Here is a 22,312-nt window from a genome sequence, read left to right on the forward strand (position 1 = left end):
CTGAAAGAGGAGCCAGAAAACCCCAAGTGCTTCGTTGAAGGCAGGAAGGACTTCACATGCTTCTGGGAGGAAGATGAGGAGCGGGCCGGCTCTGTGGATCAGTACTCTCTCACATACAACTACCAGTAAGTCACACTCAGTAGTGTAGATGCCATGTGGTGTCCAATATGATCATTATACTGTACGAAACTGGTGTTCTCTTTCTATTTTATTTTTCCAATAGGTTACAAATGAAACTATATTGTAGTTAGTAATTCAGGGTGATTGAATAATGAATTAAAGGATTAAGAACTGTTTTTACAGACTTGTTTTAGGAGCTTTAATAAAAGGTCAATACACCAGTCTAGATCAGGGGTCGGCAACCTTTACTATCAAAAGAGCCATTTTAGGCAAAAGAAAAAAAAAATAATAATTTGCCTGGAGCCGCAAAACATTTGCAGTGAGGTAGTGGTCACTTTGAGGGAAAAAAAATCAGAGATTTCGAGAATAAAGTCACAACTTTATGAGAAAAAAAGTCATAATATTACCAGAATAAAGTCAGAACTTTACGAGAAAAAAAGAAAATAACTTGTAAAATTACTACTACTATTATAACTTTATTCTCATAATACTACAACTTTTTGTTTCGTAATATTATGACTTTATTCTCAAAATCTCAGATTTATTTTTTTTCCTCGATGTTGCCCTAATACTCCGTCGTACCGTCGCACCACAGACCTACAACAATGATAGATAAAAATGAAAATGTTAACAATAAACAGATTCATTTCCACAATTTCTTTTAAGAAATCTACAGGGAGCCGCTGGAGAGGAGCTGAAGAGCCGCATGTGGCTCCAGAGCTACAGGTTGCCGACCCCTGGTCTAGATACATGAAACATTAGCACCATCCAGCATAGTGCTATGTCCGAATTCTTAGTGGCTTCATTCAAGGATAAAAATCCTCTCTCTGACCCCACCGTACTTCTGTCTTCCTCTGTCCCGAGCAGTAACGAAAACAGCAGCAGGTGCCCACTGAGAGCCCTCCCTGCAGCGGACGGGAAGAGGCTGTATGTCTGCCATCTGAACCAAACCAAGATGTTCGTCCAAATGGACATACGAGTTCATCGAGAGGAAATGCTGATCCACAATCGCAGCCTCCTCATCGAGCTCGTCTGTGAGTTATTTTACTGCTAACTGTGCCACACTCTGTCACTAAACAGCACAGTCTGAGGAGTGCATTTGAAAGGTGTGAGTGAGAATGATGGATTACATTCATTTTCATTCATTTTCTGTTTTCTGTTTTTAAAAGCTGCTATAATAGATATTTTTATATTAAAAGGAGAGTGAGTATAGGATTTAGGGTGATCTATTGGCAGACATTGAATATAATATTAATAAGTATGTTTTCTTTAGAAGATAATCATCTGAAAATAAGAATTGTTGTGTTTTCGTTATCTTAGAATGAGCCGTTTACATCTACATATGTAGCAGGTCCTCTTCACGGAGCCGGCCGCCATAGAAGGTCCAGAACGGACAAACCGAACACTGGCTCTAGATAGGGCCATTCGTGTTTCCGTGTTTTCACGTCAGCCACCATAGTTCTCCTACACGCTTGGCACATGGGAGAAGTTTCAGTTGGTTGCAATCTGCAACCTCACCGCTAGCTGCCTCCAAATCCTACACACTGCACCTTTAACAATTGATCACATGACAACTTGTATGTGAAAGTAGTCACTTATAGTGACAAAGTTGGAGAGAATTATCACCCAAATCTGCAGTTCCTGTCAGCTCTACAGAGTGTTTTAATGTATCTCAGTTTACCGTTTGAACCAAAAACAGAGATGAATGACACGATAATGTGCAAGGATACCGGGTTGCATCAGGATCAGTGCATCAGTGTTTTAGTGTGTGACAGACTTTTGGTGAGGAATAATCTTTTCCTCGACTTCCTTCAAAATCCTCCCTAACAAGCTGCCTCCTGTCTGTCTGCTCGGCAGTTCTTCTGGATCCTCCGGTTAACGTGACGGTGAGCAGCACGGATCAGCAAGGCCAGCTGAATGTCAGCTGGGTGCCTCCTCCTCTCAAGTACATGGATGACAGCATGATGTACGAGGTCAGCTACGCTCCGGCGGACAGCCACGTGGGGCAGGTATGACGGTTATTTTAACGCCTTGCATTACCTCACTGATACGTTAGAGGTCGAATGAAGCTTTGAGCAGCAGGTTTGTTGAATGGAAGGTGCACATATGGGCTTGTATTGATGAGTTGAGGACTGTTTTGCAGGTCGAGGTGGTACGAGCCAGCTCAGAGTTGATCCTGAGAGGCCTACAGCCAGGCATGAAGTACAAGGTGCGAGTCCGTGTAAAGCTGGACGGGATTAGCTACAACGGCTATTGGAGTGCCTGGAGTGACCCGGTGTTCATGGAAACACTGCCTGCAGGTGACTATTCATTCACATATGCAATACGAATATGACTGTTACATATTCCCAGCAGCATAGGCATCTCTTGAAAGGGAATATATAGTCCCACATTTTTACTGTAGGCCTGAATGCATAGATCCAATACACATTGTTTTTTTTTCTTTTGCTTAGTTTGTTCCCAATCATAGACTGTATATAAAAAGTGGACATAGTCACTGTGATGTCACCCATTGGTTTGTGGACTGCCGTTTTTAAGTCTTGAGTCCGGCGTTTTGGTCATTGCCATCTTGCGTCGCAATCTTGTTTTTTTGCAGGTGACCATATTATTACAATTAACTTTTATGAACTGAAAACACACTGTGGAAGGGTTAAAGTTGTAAGACGAACACCCAGACCAGACAATGCCGTGGTAGCGACCTGTCACAAGGTAGCCACGCCCTAAAGCATACCCTGCTTTATGGTCTATTTGACTCTAAATGGGACCATAATTGACTAAATGAACATCATGCTGTATTGAAGAACACTTGAAACTCGCAATTGAGACCATAAACTCATGTTTACAATGTTTACCAAGGTTATAAATCAAGTGAAAAGTAGGCTCATTTTCTTATAGACCTCTATACAATCAGACTTCTTTTTGCATCCAGGGGGGAGTCGCCATCTGCTGGCTGTTAGAAATAATGCAAGTTTTGCATTGGCTTCACTTTTCAGATCCAGATGTAGCCCACTGTTCTGTTCCCAATGCAATGACCAATGTTTTTTTGATCATTCTGTGCCTCCTCCAGAACTCGACCTCCTCATCACATCCCTGACTCTCATCATCTCGTTCATCCTCATTGTGCTGTCTCTCACCATGTTCCTGTCCCATCGAAGGTCAGATAGCCAGCAATACATAACTTATGTACTAGCCACAACAAAAAAAAGGTTGCATCTTACAGTACTGATTAATGGAAAAACAACATGTAGAACTATATTTTCAGCATTTGTGCTCTTTTCAGGTATGTTGTAAAGAAGATTTGGCCGACTATTCCAACTCCTGACAGCAAGTTCAAAGGCCTTTTCACTGTTTATGGTGGCGACTTTCAGGTAAGAATAAGACATTGACCTGATTATCATGTTAATCCATCCAATGGTAAAAACACATTTCACTCAAGACCACAAATGTCAACCTCATGGCGTTGCAGGAAAATTCAGGAGAGTACCCTCTTCATGTCAGAAAATGAAGTCAAAGTCAGTCTTCTTAAGGTTTTCATAATCGTTTGTTGTGTTTTTGTACAGGCATGGTTAGGGCAGACCAATGGCGGCATTCTGCTGACGCCAGATTTCTTCTACTCAGAAGAATGCCCATCTCCTCTGGAAGTCCTGTCAGAGCTCAGCCCTTGCCCCTCACTGTCTTTTCCGCCTTTGCCACCCAAGGCCTCTAAAGCTTTGACCACAGGCAGAAAGGAGGACAATGACGCAATGACAGGGCTCGCCGAGAGAGAGCCGTTGGAAAGGGGTGATTCAGCTCTGACAGAGCGATGGAGATCCACACCACACGACCACTGGCTGATGGACCGCTTACGGGCGCACCACCAGAACCCAATTCCCTGCTCCCAGTCCGCTCTGCTGGAGTCCCAAGACGCCTACGTCACCCTCAGTGCCAACAACCACGGCGAAGAGGAACACCTGGATGACGTTCCCGAGGAGGCCTTACCCCTGGAGGTGCTTTTTGCCTCCAGAAAGACAGTGTCGTCTGAATCTCACTCCGACCTCGGATCTGTGCAGCAGAGCTCCGGCTCGGGTCGCCTTTCGTCACAGTCCAGCTTTGAGTACCCAAACCACGCCTGGATGATCAAAGGCCCTGGGTACACCTACATGGCAGTGGCAGATTCTGGGGTCTCTATGGATTACAGCCCCATGAGCAGAGCAGAGGACATTGGAAAGGTGGTTATCTACGCCAATGATTACAAGAACGAGATCCCTGCTCATAGAAGACCCTTCCTGCCGAGGCAACACCCCGCCTACGATGACGGCTGAGAGGGAGCAAAGCTGGATGGGCTGCATAATATGGACTGAGTCTTGCAGTCTCGCAGGCTCAATGAAGGGTTTTTGGATATTCACCCAAAGTTACATAGCCTCTTATCAACTGTTAAGAAAGGTGGACCAAGGATTTGGGAGCAGACTGATACCGAGGTTTAAGATAATGGACTCAGGAGGATGAGTCCGCTGGATGTACACATATCACTTCTACTTTATCCAAACCACTGCCGTGGTTTACACCAAATACTGATATTCAGTGCAAAAGTCTGCATGCTGATCTGTAAGTATCATATCCTGTAAATCAGAGCAGAATTATTATAATTCACCAAAATTCAATTGTACCCATAATGATTTCCTATTCAAGCTAAGTGTACTTTTATAAGCTTAAATCACAGAATGGCTTTAGGTTCAAATACAGTACAGGCATCCTGAAATGGAAGACTGAACAATTCAGGCCAATGCTCTTTCCCTGTTCCTTTGATATGTCTTAAAGGACAGGGCTGGTGATATTCCACATTTTGCCTACAAGTGTTGACTGTGTAACCAAAGCCTGATTCGATTTATCCTCTCTCTAATCATTCAACCGTCTTGACAACGTTGAACACTCGCAAGTTGTTAACATGGAAATCTTTCCCATACCATTTCTATCCATTGCCATTCTTAGAACCACGCAACTAGCATGGTTAAATGAACATAGGTACAAGTGGTTTATTTTGAGTCAAACTCACATTCACCATCGTGCTTACTAGAGCACCAAATGTGTATTAATCCACTGCTGAAAATAGTCCCCAACCAATGTACCATTTAATCCTGTTTGACTAGTGTTTGTTAAAAACTACAGTGCCCGGCTGTTTTAGGAAATTAGAGAGTATTTAAAAAAAAAATTATACTAATTTATATATTTTTGACCCGTTTTTAAAGATTTACGTCTTCAGTAAGAACCAATGGGCTTGAGGTTGAGTGCCAAAGACAGGATATGAAAGTCTGAAGGTATTGTGAAACTAACACTGTTGGTTTGAGGATTAGCGGACAATAACAAAAACAACAAATTTCAGTCAAAGAGCTTACACTTGAACCCCGCAGCCATTATGCCATTGTCATTTCCAAATCGGAAAAAACTCACTGTACTTGTAAATAATATTACAGTGATATTTGTACTTTATCACAAACGCAGAATTCTGGAACAAATGAAGTATAATTATTACTACTGTAGGTAATATTCATTCTTATGTAACTGTAGTTGTTAATGTCTTTCTCGCCGTGTTTAAGTTGTGTTTTAGTCACTGCTGCCATCTAAAGAGCAGATCATGTACAGTTTGTCTTAACCTCGATGTTTCTATTCAAAACATTTAAATTCATTGTAGTTTTTAAATCAAACTGAATCATTTCTAGATGTTTTAACGCTTGTTTGCTTTTGTGGCTTATGAAAAATATCTTGTAATTGAAATTGTAGCTACTCTAAATATATATATAAAACATATCTATGCATTGTTGAAGGGGTCACAAAATGATTAAAGGGATAAGACAAAAGAAAAAAACACAAATATGCTTTACAAAATATATGTTTATTTGATGTACAGTGTATATGTCTGCCCTTTTTCAGACTTTGTTTTAAGGGGTCCTGAACCAAAAACGTTGGTAACCACTATTCAATTTTCAAAACAATCCCATTCATCAATGTCTATGTAAATGTTTTCATTGTGTAAGATTTTATTCATGCGTTTGACAAAGCTTTATGTCATTTAAAATGTCAACTCATTAAATATTGTACATCTACAACCACTGTGGTCCTTTTAGCTGATATCTGAAAAGGTGAGCAGAGCAGATTACATCATGCTGTATCAGTGATAAGACAACAAGGAAAGGCATGGCTGAAAACATCTTTTCTGCCCCCCCCCCCCGAAAAGCCCAGTCTGCTCTGATTGGTCAGCTGGCCCACTCTGTTGTGATTGGTCAACCGAACCAAACTCTTCAGACTCTGCTCCAGCTCCGCTCTAACTAGCTTTGTATTGAGGGCGTGCAAAAACTAGCCGCTTGGTAGGTATTATGCAGATTTTGTTGTTGATGATGTGTTACTTGATGACATCACTACGTTACGGAAGAAAGGCGGGACTTCAATCAAGGCGGTTGAGGCAGTTCAGGAGCAGAGTTTCTGTGGGGGGGAGAAACTCCTTTTGGCATAGACTTTGGGCTTTGTAACTTTGCAGACCTTTTATATGCACAAAAAACTATTTAACACACAAAAGGAAAGAGAAAAAGCATAAAAGGTCCTCTTTAAATTGAAAGCCAGGGGCTAAAAAATTTGCATTTTCTTTGAACAAAACTCCCTGAGTGAACAAATCAACATTCAATTTCTCCCCTACTGCTACAGTCTTTGATACCAACTTGTTCAAGCCAACTTAAACTCCATTAAACCATCAGAGGAAATTAACAGCTGCCACTCCTGGGCTATAGCTGGTCTGTCCTCACAGTCTTTGGTAGAAGACGCCTCTGTGATGCCTGTCCCAGAAAGGTAAATGTTCCACACCTCCTGCAGTCCAGCTGCTGCAGCTTCATAGCTCCGGTCTCGGTCCAGCGTACAGCGTACCTGGAAATAGCGATCAAGAACATCAAGGATGGGATCTGTGGCAGAGGCCTCCCCGCCGGCTTGCCCAGTGTCCACTTCCGACTGGAAAGAGGCGATGATGCGGCAGGGGGCCGAGCTCGGGCAGCGTTGTCTCAGGAGTTGCGTGAGGAAGGCAGCGCTGTCGCACAGCAGCGCAGACAGGTGCGCAGCGCAAGACTGCTCTCCTGGGTGAAATCCACTGTGGCTGCCGCCTCCAGGACCACACAGGTAGCCCTCCAGCCTGTCAACGATGATCAGCGAGGGAGGTGTGGGAGACGTGTTGGTGGACTCGTGAAGGCTGGCCACCTGCTGCAGCAGCTCCTCCACTGTCCTGGGATAGGAAAACTTGATTTTCTTAAAAAAAAAGAAAGAAGAAACTAAATTGACAGACAGAATCTGAACGAATCACAGGAGCTGGTCAGAAATGTGATTGTTTAGTCTATGAAATATCAAATAGCAAAAAATTGGCCATCGCAGTTTCTCAGAGCCCAATGTGATTTCTTGACATATTGTTTTGTCCGGCCATCAGTCCAAACTTTCTCACATTTGAGAAACTGGAGCCTCAGAATATTTGGCATTTTTGCTTGAAAAATGAATGACACAATTATTTATTTATTATTATTATTATTATTATTATTATTATTATTATTATTATCCCTTTAAGAAACTTCTTTAACTTCAACAACTTTGTGCATGTCTATTTAGAGCGAGCACAAGCGCGAGCCCGACGCTGACTTTCGTTGACTTAACAGCCACAGGTGTCGCTGTTAACAAGCATTTCTGAATCTTACAAACAGTCCCTTTAATATTAAAGTCATCAATAAATGTTCATGAGTTTTTCATTTTCTAATAAGCCATTAAGTCTACAATTACATTGTTAATACGTCATTAATAGAGGTTTATTATTATTATTATTATTATTATTATTTATTTTTTTTACAAAAGTCCTCAGTTGTACATTTTAATAGCCAGTTAATAAATAAATCGTTTGCCGTCAAAACCTGGCAACCCAAACGTTAGTCTAGTGATGCATACATTTATTAATTATTTATTATTATTATTATTATTTATTAACCATAAATAAATTAATTAGTTACAATGTTATAATGGGTTAACATATATCAAGCACACAGTTGCAGAGGAAAGTGATCTGTACCTTTAGGCTCTCTGGGCTCAGGCTGGTATTACACTTCTGCAGAGCCACTGGGAGGCTCTGGATCTGTGTCTGCGTGAAGAACATCACTCTCATGTCCGTCTCTGACGCCGCGGTCACGGCCGCCAGCAGCAGCACGGAGCGGCTGATGCGGCTGTCTCCGACCAGCAGCGTGCTGCAGGTTGATGCTGATGGAGAGAGGACCGTGAGCTCCTTCTTTACATCCGTCTGGGACAGAAAAGTCCGAAACACAAGTGTTAAAATGTCTGTCATGACTGAAACTCATTAGATACACTTTGTCCTGTAGGTATGTGTCTGTTAATGATGTTCACGCTGACGTTTTCCCGCGGTCTGTTTACATGTTGCACATTAGTGATGTGTTGGTAGCGAACGAGTCGGCTTTTTGAGCCGGCTCTTTTAATTGAACGATAATGGTACGTGTCCACAGGCTCCGTGTTTTCCACGCTCCCCATTCATTGTCTATGTAAGCGGCCGCGCAATGCATTCTGGTAGGGGGGCGTCGCGATTCGAGAAATGGAGCGTCACAACGCCCGCTCCTCATTTGCATAAAGTTGAGGGCTAGTCTACTTTATGTAAATCACGGGGGTCCGACGCAACACGCCACCTCTCGAAATTCCCGAGAATCTTTTAAAATAAACGTTGTTGATCCAAAATAAAGACAGATTTAGCAACTGCATGGCTTATTTCTCGCCTCAAATGTTTTCAGAAACACATTTCGGTGAATTATTTTCGTGAAATAAGAGAAGAAAGTTTCCAAACGAGCCTCCATACTGTTTCCGGTTTGAAAGCTGGGAGCAGCAGCCCATGGCGGGAAAGCGTTCGTCCAATCAGGTGGGGCAGCCTTGTGTCTAGTGACAGCCCACCAATCGTCCGATGTTGGGAAGCGTCCCCTCGCGATAAAAACGCCCCTGTGGACACGTACCATTAGAGAAGGTTCCCGTCCAAGAGCCGTTTTTTTTTTTTAATTAATTCAGTTCAGAATGATAGGACAATTTTCTTCGCGCCACGTACATTCCATGCACTGACTGGGACTGAATGTTGTGTTGATGACGTCTGTGCGACCAGTCAGGTGATGACAGACACCGATCATACCGTCAAGCAGGGAGGGGTGGGGGTGCGTGGTGCGCTGACGGTCTACAGGTACAGAACAGGAGGGAGAGGAGGAGAGAAAAAGAGAAGAGTGCGAATAGCAGACAAGATGAGTGACAGTCGGAAACGAAGCAGCATGTAAAATTACGGTATTCTGGAAATTACAAGGTTTAGTATAATTATATTGAATAATTTAAGTGATATATCTGCAAACATACTAATCATGGGTCAAAACAGCTAAAGCTAAATTTGGCTGAATTATAAAAGGCAGAAGTGGTATAAATTAAGAGCCGTTTAGGAGCCGACAGAGCCGGCTCTTCTTTGGTGAGCTGAGCCAAATGATCTGACTCACTAAAAAGAGCCTGAATTCCCATCACTACAGCACATTGGTGTCCGTGCTGTTGCGGTCCGTGTGGAAAAAAACGCCTTTTCTGCTGTACCGTTCCGCTGCGGTTCTCCGTGTACACAGTGGGTATTTCTAATAGTATTTTTTAACAGATATGTACCCATGTGATCCACGGCTATGTTTTGGCAAAGTTTACAATCCCATGGTGTAGGAAAACCACCGGGAAAAGGCGTCTGTAAGAGTACTTCCTGTTAAAAGTCTGATAACTTCCGGGAGGTCCGGTTAATCACAACAGCTGTGAAGATGGCAGAGCTGGAAGTTCCCCTGGACGCTGAGCAAGCAGGGGACCCGGAGAAAGGTGTTTTGAGGCGCTGCAGAGGACGACCCAGGCTCACAGACTCCGACCGAGCTCAGAGACGTCTTGAGTCCCGAAAGAAGTACGATGTGAGGCGGGTGTACCTGGGAGAGTCGCACAAGCTGTGGAGCGAGCTCCGCAGGAGGACCAGTCTGAGTGATGCTGGACTGGCAGAGTACCTGATCCTGCTCAACTCCACCTATGGAGACAAATACCAGCAGAAATACTGCGGGTAAGGCCAGTAGAAGTAATGCCTGGTTTAGTTTATACAAGCAAACCTAACCAGACCCGTGCACGTCTTTATCTAAATGGTCTGCTGTAATATTATTAGCTGTTCCCTTTATACTGTCAGCCAATATTATTATATTATTTTTTATTATATTGTTTTTTTTATTATATTATTATTATTATTATTTTTTATTATCTATTATTATTATTATTTTTTTATTATTATTTTTTATTATTATATTTTTTTATTATATATTTTTTATATTTTTATAATATTATGTTTTTATTATTATATTTTGTATTATATACATATATATATATATTATTATTATTATTGTTATATTTTGTATTATATTATTATTATTTTTTTATTATTCTATTTTTTTTATTATATTATTGATGTTGATAATTATATATATATATATATATATATATATATATTCTGCTTAACCTGACCAGTCAGTCATTGTCCAACTTACTGCATTACAGGAAGAAGATTGCTCCAGAAGTCTCAGTAAAACAGAAAAAAGGTGAGTGGAGCCATTGACATATAGGGATATTTTAAATCAGTCACATAGGTTTTGGTCACATAAGTGTCACATAAGTGTGTGTGTGTGTGTGTGTGTGTGATAGAGTAGCCAGGTTGTATATAAACTCCTGGAAAAAAAAAGTTTGTGTTTGGTGGATTATTTCTCTGTTGTTACAATGCTAATTGGCATTGTATTTTACATGGTTGGAAAGCCTGTTTATTTACCTTCATAATGACGTCCAACTTCTAAGGATCATGCATTTGTGGGATGAGCAGCACAGCTGCTTATGTGGGTAGTGCACAAGAAAAATTTGCCAAAATTCTCTGCCAATGGTAAACAGTGTATTTAAAAATGTATCACACGTGTTAACTTTGACAACCCTGATATATATATATTTTTTCAGTCATAACTTTTAATCCATTTTTTCCTTTTCTTGGTAGGAATGGGTTTTAGTAGGGAAAAAAGTATTGTGTACATTGAGTTGTTTGGGGTTTTTTGCACAAAGAGTTGTTGCTCTCGCTCTCTTGAATGTTTATCCAACAAGGGATTCAAGTGGATTCACATTTACATTCAAATTTGACAAAAAATCCTCTTGGAATCCAGTTCTTCACTCATTTGCGATCGTTCTTTCGGCTGACTTTTCTTGTTTTCCAGACAGGAAGGAGCGCGTGTCCAGCCTCCAGAGCCTGGTGTGCTGGTACCAGGAGCACTCCCGCTTCTGCCCTCACGAGCCCCAGCTCCGAGCCCTGGAGCCCCAGCTCAACTTCTCCACTGCTGCCATCTGGGAATGTGACTCTAACCACTCGTTCGTGCAATACCTTTTCTCACCACCGAGGGAGGCTAGTGACTCTGAATGTGAGGAGGGAGTGAATGGAGAGGGCGATGAAGAGAGTGCAGCAAAAACAGACGTGCCCACGGTTAAAGGTGTAGTGAGCAGGAAGAGGAGGAAGGAGGTTCAAAAACAGTTCAAAGGTGCAGAATGATAACTTTATTCTTTGACTCATTTTGGGGTTTTCCACTTTCAATGTTTATGAGTAGCTGGTAAATTTTTTTTTATTTATCTGCTTTTCTGTAGATGTGGAAGATAATGTTGATGTTTCTGAGGTACAACATACAACCATGAGCCCAATAGGACAGGCTGCAACTCCAGACCACCAGCCCAGTTTAGAGGCCTCCTCCAAGGATGTTCCACTGACAGGACAGCCTGTCTGGGAGATGGAGATGGTCCTGGAGCGACAGCAAGACTCCTCCGCAGCAGCATTTCACTCCATCCCCTCAGAGGAGGACGCTGAGGAGGCTGAGGAGGCTGAGGAGGCTGAGGAGGCTGAGGAGGCTGAGGATCTGAGGCAAGACAGAGACGACAGAGAAGAAGAGATGAGAACTATACCGCACGGATACGAGTGCGTTACAGTGACGGCATCCTTAATTGATAAACTGGAGAAGACGGACGAGGACTCGGTGCTGTCGCAGAGCTTGAGCGGCTCAATCGGACTCAGAGTTCAGCCAGAGCTGTCGGTCCCGCCGCCCATGCAGGTGCAAGAGCAGAGCGAACTGTTTGACCCCCAGGCCCTGCAGACGGTGGTGACCAGCTGTGAGATTCCTGACCAGAGGACCAATTTGGAAGGCTCACAGGTAGGTGAATGAGTACATTGCAGAGATGTTTAAAGCAGAAGTTCTCAAAGTTTTTAGGCCAGGGGAAAGGGGAGAGAGCTTCATTGTTTTTTTCCATCCATAGTTAATTATCATCACTGGCCCCAGCTACGAGGCTCTGGCGTCAGAGGGCATCCAGCTCAACATGGCAGGCGGGAACGTGGAGGAAGTCACCTGCACTGTCATCGGGGGTGTCACCTACAACCAGGTTTCTGACTCAAAACTCAGAACAGGAGAGGATGAAGACTCCATGACAGGTGCGCTACATTCAGAACTGGCGCTGCATTTTTTTTTGGGTGCTACTCAAAATGTGAACAGGATGGCTCAATCAATTTAGAACATTATGATGGAAGTATATGATGGGCATTTCCATGCTCACTTATGTCTCATAATTTGTTGCAGCAAGTTTTGGGTTGATACCGTTTGTTACACAGATTTGGTGCTGAGTTTTACCTTTTTTTTATCACTCGAGAATTAATAAAAATGATCAATAATCCCTCAAAATACCACATTAAGACATCAAGACCTTGAGGAACACCATAGAAAAAGCCATGCTGTGTTTTGGTATCAAAAACTTTTGACATTTGGAGATTTCTGCAGGAATTGCATGTTTCGGTGATTGAATGGTGAGCGCTTCTGTTCTGGAAACTGCTCAGAAACTCTTTTATTGTGAATCCAGCTAGGAAAGCCATCCATCCTCTGAATGCTCCAGGTCTGTAGTTTGTGGTTGTAAAGTTTCATGAGGCTTTGATTATCCTAGAGGTCACCACAGGTCCTTTTATACAGTGAGGTCAAATTTTAAAAAATGGTCTCACTATATGAAATGGCTACTATGGGGACTAACATCATCACACATGAATACAGTTGTGCTCATTGGATCCACAAGGCCAGTGTTAAGGGGTTAACCACGTGTCATTGTGCATTTCTGCAAGCGTGATATAAGGCTGATATGAAAAAAAATGTGGGTTCAGAAACTCTGACATTCAATGCATCCAAGGGTTTGCAGAAACGTACAATGTTAACGTTTTTTCTGACAACTGGTTTGGCATAATAGTTCATAAATTACGTTCTGATCTAACAAATGACTCGTAGAATCCGCAAATATGTTTAATGCATTCTCTATCCTGTAAGGGGTCCTTGGCTGTAAAAAAGATTGAGAACCTCTGCTATAAAGGGACGCTGTTATATAATTTAATGAAACTACTGGCTGCCACTTCCCCCTCAGGGTTCATTTGTTTGCAGCACTGTGTAATAACAACGTACAGTGTTCATGGAAATGAGTAGCCTCCATGCAAACATCCTATCCTTAGATCTAAACCTTGATAACATTCATAACCAGAATACCGTTCATGACTGGACAAAAGATATAATGGTAAAAGTTTTGATGTTCTACACCCTGAAGTTAAAGTTAGAATACGCATCCACAGGCTCTGGGTCAATCCAGGTATGTTTTGATGAACATAGTCAAAGTATTATTGGCTATAAATCGTCTTTCAGAAACATTTTCATTTCAAAGCATTTTCACCGCGGTCAAAACCCTATTTCAAAAAAACTATTTTTTTCCTATTTCAGCTTCACTTGGATACAACTAGGTGGGGTCTTCAAGGAAAATAGGTTTGGAACCACTGGCCTACAGTATATGTATGTGTCGGCACGCCCCTAACTTGGAGAAGCAGACAGGAGTTAACGCACGGGAGCAAAGCAATGTACTGCTGTCGACGTGGCCGGCGGCAAAATGTATTTTAGACAACCAAAAGAAAGGCCTACCTAAAAAAATCAATATCAGTTTAAGTGTACGCTATATGTAGAATATTTTCACTGCTTTACCTTTGCCGTCAGACAGCTCTTTCTGAACTGAAGTCGAATCCATCTATGCTCTCGCCAAAGCCACCAGACTCCATTATAAAACCCCTGTAATTGTCATAAACCCCCATCCACAGCAGTACATTGCTTTGCTCCCGTGCTGGTACTCCTGTCTGCTTCTCCAAACTGGGGGCATGCCGACCGCCATCTTCTGTAGGTAATACACTGACCATGGATAAGTTCCTCATATAATCCTACTTCAAAACAACCAAACTATCCCTTTCAGGCAACAAAGTAAATCTGTGTGCTCCAGCATACTTTGGACCAAATCTCTGAAGTCTCTCGTCTCTTGACTAGTATGACATTCTGATTCAGCCAATACCTGCAAGAGTCAGTTTGTAATCCCACTTTCTCTCTGCAGGTTTGAGTGACAAACAGCTGCTGCAGCCCACTGATGACGCTTTGGAGCTGAGTAGTGACAGAGAACAGCAGCGAGGTCTGAGCAGGTTAGTGGCCCGCAATACTCTACATGGTGAATTCCAGTGCAGGTTGACATTCAGACAAGTCTAGGAGCTCAGCAGATATGGTAATCCAACTCCCCTCCACTTAGTGTCCTCTTGTTATTGTGAACTAAGTCTGCGGTGTCTGCTTTTGCAGTGTCAGGTCAAAGAGAAACAGGCGAGGCCCAGTCATTGAAGCAGACGGGATGCTCAAGATGTTCCACTGTCCCTACGAGGGCTGCAGTCAAGTCTATGTAGCTATTAGCAGCTTTCAGGTAAAACATTTTTCATTCATGCTTTACATTTCAGCTTCAGTTTGTTTAGTTTAAAATAACCCTCTCTGTGGTTCACTTCCCTCTCTCTGTAGAATCACGTCAACCTAGTTCACAGGAAAGGGAGGACCAAGGTTTGCCCCCATCCGGGCTGTGGAAAGAAGTTCTACCTGTCGAACCACCTGCATCGCCATATGATCATCCACTCAGGTGGGCTCACAAAGACACTAGGGCTGTCAATCAATTAAAATATTTAAACCCGATTAATTTCATGATTGTCCATAGATAATCGTGATTAATCTCACGTTTTATCTGTTCAAAATGTACCTTAAAGGGAGATTTGTCAAGTATTTAATACTCTTATCAACATGGGAGTGGGCAAATATGCTGCTTTATACAAATGTATGTATATATTTATTACTGGAAATCAATTAACAACACAAAACAATGACAAATATTGTCCAGAAACCCTCACAGGTACTGCATTTAGCATAAAAAATATACTCAAATCATAACATGGCAAACTGCAGCCCAACAGGCAACAACAGCTGTCAGTGTGTCAGTGTGCTGACTTGACTATGACTTGCCCCAAACTGCATGTGATTATCATAAAGTGGGCATGTCTGTAAAGGGGAGACTCGTTGGTACCCATAGAACACATTTTCATTCACATATTTTGAGGTCAGAGGTCAAGGGACCTCTTTGAAAATGGCCAGTTTTTCCTCGCCAAAATGTAGCACAAGTTTGGAGCGTTATTTAACCTCCTTCACGACAAGCTAGTATGACATAGTTGGTACCAATGGATTCCTTAGGTTATCCTAGTTTCATATGATACCAGTGTCTTCACTCTTTAAAACTGAGCCCGCTACAACCTAAAAATTGCAAGTTGTGTTAATGCGTTAATGCAAATTCATTTTAACGCCACTAATTTCTTTAACGCTTTATTATCATGTTAACTTTGACAGCCCTGAAATACACGCTTGTCATTTTCAGAATCTCACTTTCATTAACCTCCAAGTGTAATGGAATCTTTTCACAGGGGTCAGAGATTTCATCTGTGAGACATGCGGAAAATCGTTCAAGCGTAAGAATCACCTGGAGGTCCATAGGCGGACCCACACGGGAGAAACACCGCTCCAGTAAGTTACTAAAGCTGAAAACAGATCTAATTATTACGCAATTTTGCTCTGAGCAGGTTAGACTGAAGTTCATATGTCCCATAATCATCTACGTGATCGTCACTCCTCTTTTCTTCCCCGTTCCTTCCTCCTTGTCTTCTCACCCATGTCATCTGTCAGATGTGAAATCTGCGGCTATCAGTGCCGCCAGCGTGCGTCCCTCAACTGGCACATGAAGAAGCACACTTCAGAGGCCCACTACAACTTCACCTGTGAGTTCTGTGAGAAAAGGTTCGAGAAGCTGGACAGTGTAAAATTCCACAAGCTAAAGAGCCACCCGGACAAACAGGCAACCTGAGGTGTTCGGACACCTGGCGATAGGAGCGTAACACGTACAGGTTGGCCCTCGGAAACCAAAGGAAGTCTTCTGGTGAAGAGACAGACTTTCCTTCGCTGTGTTTGTCTGGCCTCTCGTGTCCAGGATGATATGAACATCACCTGTGAGCACACAAGCAGTGGAGAAAGTGGGCCAGTCTAACAGTTGTGCAGGACACAAGCTGTTTCAGCATACAGGGCCCAAATATGGGTTTTGAACATATTTGTTACGGTGAGAAAAAAAAGCATAATCCACTATTCATTAATGGTGTTCAACAGGGAATGGGAACACTGGAAGAGGGAAGCGTACAGAGCTACGGTAGACTTGTCTGTCACCGGTCTATTCATCCGTCATCTGTCAATCGTTCATCATCAGAAATGTATAAAATATGTGTGAAAGACAAATACCCATATGAAGAGAGGCTAACAGAGGCAAAGGGGCGATATATTACAAAACTGAAGTTAGTTTATGATATCGATTATTATGAATTAGGAGGACCGTGACAGTTTTCCACACGTTATGGTCACTGATGTGTTTGGTGTTGGTGAACACCTGTCAGCAGTTCAAAAGATCTTAATCTTTTGAGGCCGATGTCCAATTTACCAATTTACAACCGGGTAGGTATAGGACATTAAGATCTACAAGCCAAATACCAACTACACAATCATCCAGACAAAGATAAGCTAGCTAATGTTATGCTAACGGAATACTAACAAAACATCGTCTAATACTGCATAATTAATCTACAAAATGATTCCCATAACATTAGCCTACCTTTGTGTCTGACTGTATACTATATATACTACAATTCGGCTTTTGAATCTTATTTTGTGTTAGCTTTTCACACTTTCAGTAAACAGCCAACGGATGGCACTCTCACCCTTTATCCTCCAAAAATGCCTGACTTGTTGTCGGTGATGTCACATTCCCATTCCCGATATTAAACCGTTTGATAGCACCCTTGCCCCCAAACAGCTCATTGCTTAACAACCATAACTAGGCGCAGCAGGTTGGTCAAGCTTTGGATTTCTCCACAGGTTGAGGCGGTGTGCATGTAGAGATCATACAGAAGAGAGATACTCCGTATATAAATAATTTGGCTTTTTCTTTCATTCTTTCTTTCTTTTTTTTTAAACTTTACAAAATCACATAGCAAAAGTGTGAGAATTGGATTAAACAGTGCGTTTATCGGCTGTAAACATTAGCACGGCCAGCTAACTAGCTTATTATCTACAATAGTAACCCATTGTTACTTCCAATGGCAGCTGTGTTTCATACTACATTATTTAATGGTGTTGCAGGTTACGTTGAAAAAAAAAAAAAACGACAAGCACACCCACTGTGTTGTATTTCCCCACTGTGTGGGAGCCAGTCCAGGATGCTACTATATCAGAGTTAAGCTAACTTTTTGTTATCCGAGATAGTGTTACATTCACCAAACGAGGCATCCTGAAAGCCTTTTCTATCATAGTGATAAAAGTCAAACTGATTGAAAATATGAATACGTATAAAGCACAAATCGAACCACTGTCTTGGTTAGTGTCCAAGCTTAGCAGCTAACGTTAAGCAGAGTTTTGTTCGAACAAAATACCAGTCTAATTGTACATTTTTCCTTATACTTAAAATACTAAGACTAACTATTCTTCACTGCAATACAAGAACAATGCTGTTTCTTTATTTTCCATGTCTTCTACATGGATCATCAACTGGTGAGGACGCTGACTTTTTGCCTGAGATGTAGCTTTAGCCTCAGTCTTTTCATGTACGTAGCCATCAAGTTTATATGACCCCATTGCTGATTTTTTTGTTTTAAAAGGAGTCAGTTTCAAACATTAAAAAGTCGACCGCAGACGGCCTTTTCAGCCAACTCATGTAGCTTACGTTAGCTTAAATAGCTGGCAAGCTAAAGTCGATAAAACACTTCAGTGACACAGCTATCATCTCAGTCCTCAAAATCAACGGTTGTTGGCTAGAAACGAGAGGCCTCCTTTTTTGTACCTCTGTCTGAAATCAACAACCTACTGTTTCGAAAAATTACAAAGAATTTTGAAGGGGGACTTAGCAATTAAAGTTTGATCGAAAATATTTTCCATTAAAGGAGACCTTTTTGTGGGCCTTGAAAAGTGTTCTGCGGGGATGTTAAAGGCACATCATTTGATATTAAATTGGTTAAAATATGCAAAACACTGGTATGGTACATTAAAGATAAAGTATGATTTAAATGTGACTGCTCAGCTTATTAAAGGTGCAGTGTGTAGGATCTGGTGGCGTCTAGCGGTGAGGTTGCAGATTGCAACCAACTGAAAATTCGTATGTGTGCCAAGTGTGTAGGAGAACTACGGTGGCTGATGTGAAAACGCAAATGGCCCTATGTAGAGCCAGTGTTTGTGTTTTTTCCGTTCCGGGCTACTGTAGAAACATGGCGGCCGGAGCCATGAAGAGGACCCCCTCCACATGTAGATACAAACGGCTCATTCTAAGGTGACGATAACTTTTTTCAAGTGATTATACACTAAAGAAGACATACTTATTAATATTATATTCCATTTCTGCCAATAGATCCCCCTAAATATTACACACTGTTCCTTTAATACACCCCCAAGAAAGATTATTGATGCCATACCAGTGTGACGGGTAAATATTGACTACATATGTGTGGTAAATATACTTGAAATTAAGGCTGTGAAATTGACATCATTGAGGTTTGAGCGTTGTGTGTTGCTACGGTGCTTGAGCATCTGTTGTGTGGGCCAGGAGCACAGTTTTTATCATACATTTTCCTATTATCTGTTTTCAAAAGTGTCCTGACTCACAGGCTCTGATGAGAAATCCTGTGAGTGTAATGTGACAGCTTCTCAGGAAAATTCACCTCAGTCCACTTGTGTCCCTTTCTCGTGTTCTTTCTGTATAGTTTCTAAGCAAATGCACTTTTCCTCTCCTGTCGGTTTTGTTAACTGATGAATCACTAAAATAAGTGAATATGACGTATTTGTATTGTATCTTTCATTCATTCGTTTGACGTAAATGGTTAATAATATGCAGCGTGTTCTTGCATCTTGCACAACATGCTCAAGGGAGTGGATGTGTGGGTGGGCATAAAGAGTAAGAAAAGGCATGAAAAGCACAAGTGTCATGACACCCAGTCATAAAATGTCAGATACTGCACCCATTCAGTCAGCTGAATGTTGGACATGCAAATGGTTTCCGGGTGTTTGTGTTTATATAAGGTTTAGCCCGGGGAAACAAGTATCACTTCAGGTCATAAGAGAACAAAGATAAGAGTTAAATTGTGGATTTGAAGAGTGAAATATTTATTAATATAAAATGGATTTTGATAATTAATTTGAATATGTGAGGATGTGTTATTATTTATTAATTTACTTCATATTGGCCCATTCTACACCCTACTCTTATCAGCTACTCAAAAATGTCAGGTTGCCATTTACATGATGTTGTGACTCATTATCAGCATTCTTGTGCTGTAAATCATCTATCCTTCTCCCTTCTTTGGTAGTTGAGTTAGTAATTTCCACTTGTCACTGTGTTCTTTTATCTTTGCTTAAAATTATTGTGAAATTCAGATAAAGCAACTGAACACACTGTACAATGTAAAAAATATGAGGGCAAAGTATGAGGAGCATTCATTTGGGAAAAAGTGGTGGTGGAGACTCCACCTGACAGCTCTCTATAATGGTGGGGAGTAATGAAATGTGGTCCTGTCTTGAAATGTTACTGTGTTTCAGGCAAAGCATTACAGTTTTTTTATATTGATGTTTCATTAACTCAATGTACTTTACATTAAAGTGCAAAGAGCAACATGTAAGACTGCAATACAGAGAACACAAGAAAGTGCAAACAGCAATAAAAGGAATGGAAAATAACAAGAAAAGACCACCCTCCCTCAAAAAGGCATTGGCAAACCACAGATCCAGTTCACATTCAGACACAAACTACACACAGACGGACACATTAGAAAACCACCACCTGATAACCTGAAAGATCTGACTGGATTGTAGTCAATGATTAGGAAAGAAATGTAGACTCCAAACGATTAAGTGCTTCAAAAAGTAAAGGTAGAATTTTGAAGTTTATTCAGTCTTGCACCGAAAACCAGTGAAGTGATTTGAATACTGGAGTTTGCTTTATTTTTGTTTGTGTGGGATTATCAAAGAGAGCATTCTACTCTACAGCGGTGTGTGCAAGCCAGCACACCTCCAACACGCCATCAAGGTAAACAACGTCCTTAAGCTTACAGTACTATGGAAAAACTACTGCACTGTGCCAGCACGGCTTTGAGTCATCGAAGATGCTCATAACTCGGCATGGCTCAGGTATCCCCACATGAAGTGGTAACAGAAGCTTGATTTGATTGAGGTGAATGAATCAGCCAGATGCTCAGAAATAGCTTGGGATATTAATACCTTACCTTTTTAATTTTTTTTTTAACTGATAAAAAGCTACTTTAGTTATGTTATTAACATGACAGAGTTCAAAATAACTGATCTGTATAAGGTATTATACAGATCAGGGTTATATATCATACAGGTCAGGGTTAGGGTTACTGATATAGTGTTTGTTATTGTATTTGACTTCTTCATTTGAAGTCAGCCCTCAAATATCACTACCACATAAGGATCGAACCCACAACCTCCAGTATTTCAACCAGTTATCCACCACACTGAGCTATCTGACCGAATACACTGATATAGTGTTTCTTATTGTATTTGACTTCTGTATTTGAAGTTAACCCTCAAAACACACAATGTCAAATAAGGATTGAACCCACAACCTCCAGTATTCCAACCAGATATCTACCACACTGAACTATCTGAACAGTTCACAGATGTGGTGTTTGTTCTTGTGGTTTGAAAAATATAATGAAATGAAAAGATCAGAGTATAGTATGTTGAAAATATGAAAAAAAGTAATACTAAAGTATGTAAAAAAAAATTAAAAAGTCATAGTAGAGTATGTTGAATAAATAAAAAAGTCATAGTACAGTATGTCAAAAAAATTAGAAAAGCCATGGTATAGTATTTCGAAAAAAAAGTCACAGTATAGTATGTTGAAAAAATTCATGAAAAAAAGTCATAGTATCGTATGTCGGAAAATTTCCAGAAAAAAGTCATAGTATAGCGTGTTTAAAATTTTCATGAAAAAAAAATAACTACATAGCATGTTTAAAATTTTCATGAAAGAAAGTCATAGTATAGTATGCCCAGAAATTTCATCAAAAGAAGTCATATCATATGTCGAAACATTTCATGAAAAAAGGTCATAGTATAGTTTGTCAGAAAAATTTCACGAAAAAAAGTCATAGTAAAGCATGTTTAAAATTTTCATGCAAAAAAGTCAAAGTATAGTATGTTGAAAAATTGAATGAAAAAAGTCATAGTATCGTATGTCGGAAAATTTCCCGAAAAAAAGTCATAGTATAGTATGCCGAAAACTTTCACCAAAAAAAGCTATAGTATAGTATGTAAAAAATTTGCAACATTAAAAAGTCAAGGTATAGTACATCGAAAAATTTCATGAAGGAAAAGTCATAGTATAGCATTTCCAAAAAATTGGTGAATAAAATTAATAGTATCTTATGTCGAAAGATTTCATGAAAAAAAGTCAGTATAGCGTGTTTTTTAATTTTCATTAAAAAAGGTCATAGTATAGTATGCCGAAAACTTTCACCAAAAAAAGTCACAGTGTAGTATGTCAGAAATTTTCATGAAAATAAAGTAAAAGTATAGTATGTTGAAAAATTTCGTGAAAAAATTATAGTATAGTATGTCGGAAAATTTCATGCAAAAAACGTCATAGTATAGCATTTTTAAAATTTTCATGAAAA

The 22,312-nt window shown here is 40.8% G+C and overlaps 3 protein-coding genes across 3 annotated transcripts in view; 2 read left to right on the plus strand and 1 right to left on the minus strand.

Moving 5' to 3' along the window:
* epor (erythropoietin receptor) overlaps positions 1 to 5,308 on the plus strand; it is a 6,259-nt gene extending 951 nt beyond the window's left edge. The window contains exons 2-8 of the mRNA XM_037793228.1: positions 1 to 125; positions 988 to 1,154; positions 1,978 to 2,129; positions 2,264 to 2,420; positions 3,188 to 3,275; positions 3,401 to 3,488; positions 3,681 to 5,308. The exon at positions 1 to 125 is cut by the window's left edge and continues 11 nt beyond it. Of these exons, the coding sequence (XP_037649156.1) occupies positions 1 to 125; positions 988 to 1,154; positions 1,978 to 2,129; positions 2,264 to 2,420; positions 3,188 to 3,275; positions 3,401 to 3,488; positions 3,681 to 4,421 (1,518 nt within the window). The 3' untranslated portion in view covers positions 4,422 to 5,308. The remainder of the gene's footprint in view (positions 126 to 987; positions 1,155 to 1,977; positions 2,130 to 2,263; positions 2,421 to 3,187; positions 3,276 to 3,400; positions 3,489 to 3,680) is intronic.
* Positions 5,309 to 5,965: 657 nt separating this feature from the next.
* On the minus strand, positions 5,966 to 8,573 carry swsap1 (SWIM-type zinc finger 7 associated protein 1). Its single transcript, XM_037793229.1, has 2 exons — positions 8,186 to 8,573; positions 5,966 to 7,383 (listed from the first exon to the last, which is right to left on the minus strand). Exons 1-2 carry the CDS (start codon positions 8,453 to 8,455, stop codon positions 6,814 to 6,816), a joined length of 840 nt encoding a protein of 279 aa, XP_037649157.1. The 5' UTR covers positions 8,456 to 8,573; the 3' UTR covers positions 5,966 to 6,813.
* A 1,156-nt stretch (positions 8,574 to 9,729) lies between these two features.
* Positions 9,730 to 17,825, plus strand: znf653 (zinc finger protein 653). Its single transcript, XM_037793441.1, has 10 exons — positions 9,730 to 10,225; positions 10,711 to 10,751; positions 11,406 to 11,723; positions 11,827 to 12,383; positions 12,487 to 12,658; positions 14,626 to 14,710; positions 14,862 to 14,979; positions 15,072 to 15,186; positions 16,016 to 16,115; positions 16,275 to 17,825. The coding sequence occupies exons 1-10, from the start codon at positions 9,942 to 9,944 to the stop codon at positions 16,450 to 16,452; spliced, it is 1,968 nt and encodes a 655-aa protein (XP_037649369.1). The 5' UTR covers positions 9,730 to 9,941; the 3' UTR covers positions 16,453 to 17,825.
* The last annotated feature ends 4,487 nt before the right edge of the window (positions 17,826 to 22,312 follow it).

The sequence above is a fragment of the Sebastes umbrosus genome, chromosome 14, assembly GCF_015220745.1.
Source record: "Sebastes umbrosus isolate fSebUmb1 chromosome 14, fSebUmb1.pri, whole genome shotgun sequence".
Taxonomy (NCBI): domain Eukaryota; kingdom Metazoa; phylum Chordata; class Actinopteri; order Perciformes; family Sebastidae; genus Sebastes; species Sebastes umbrosus.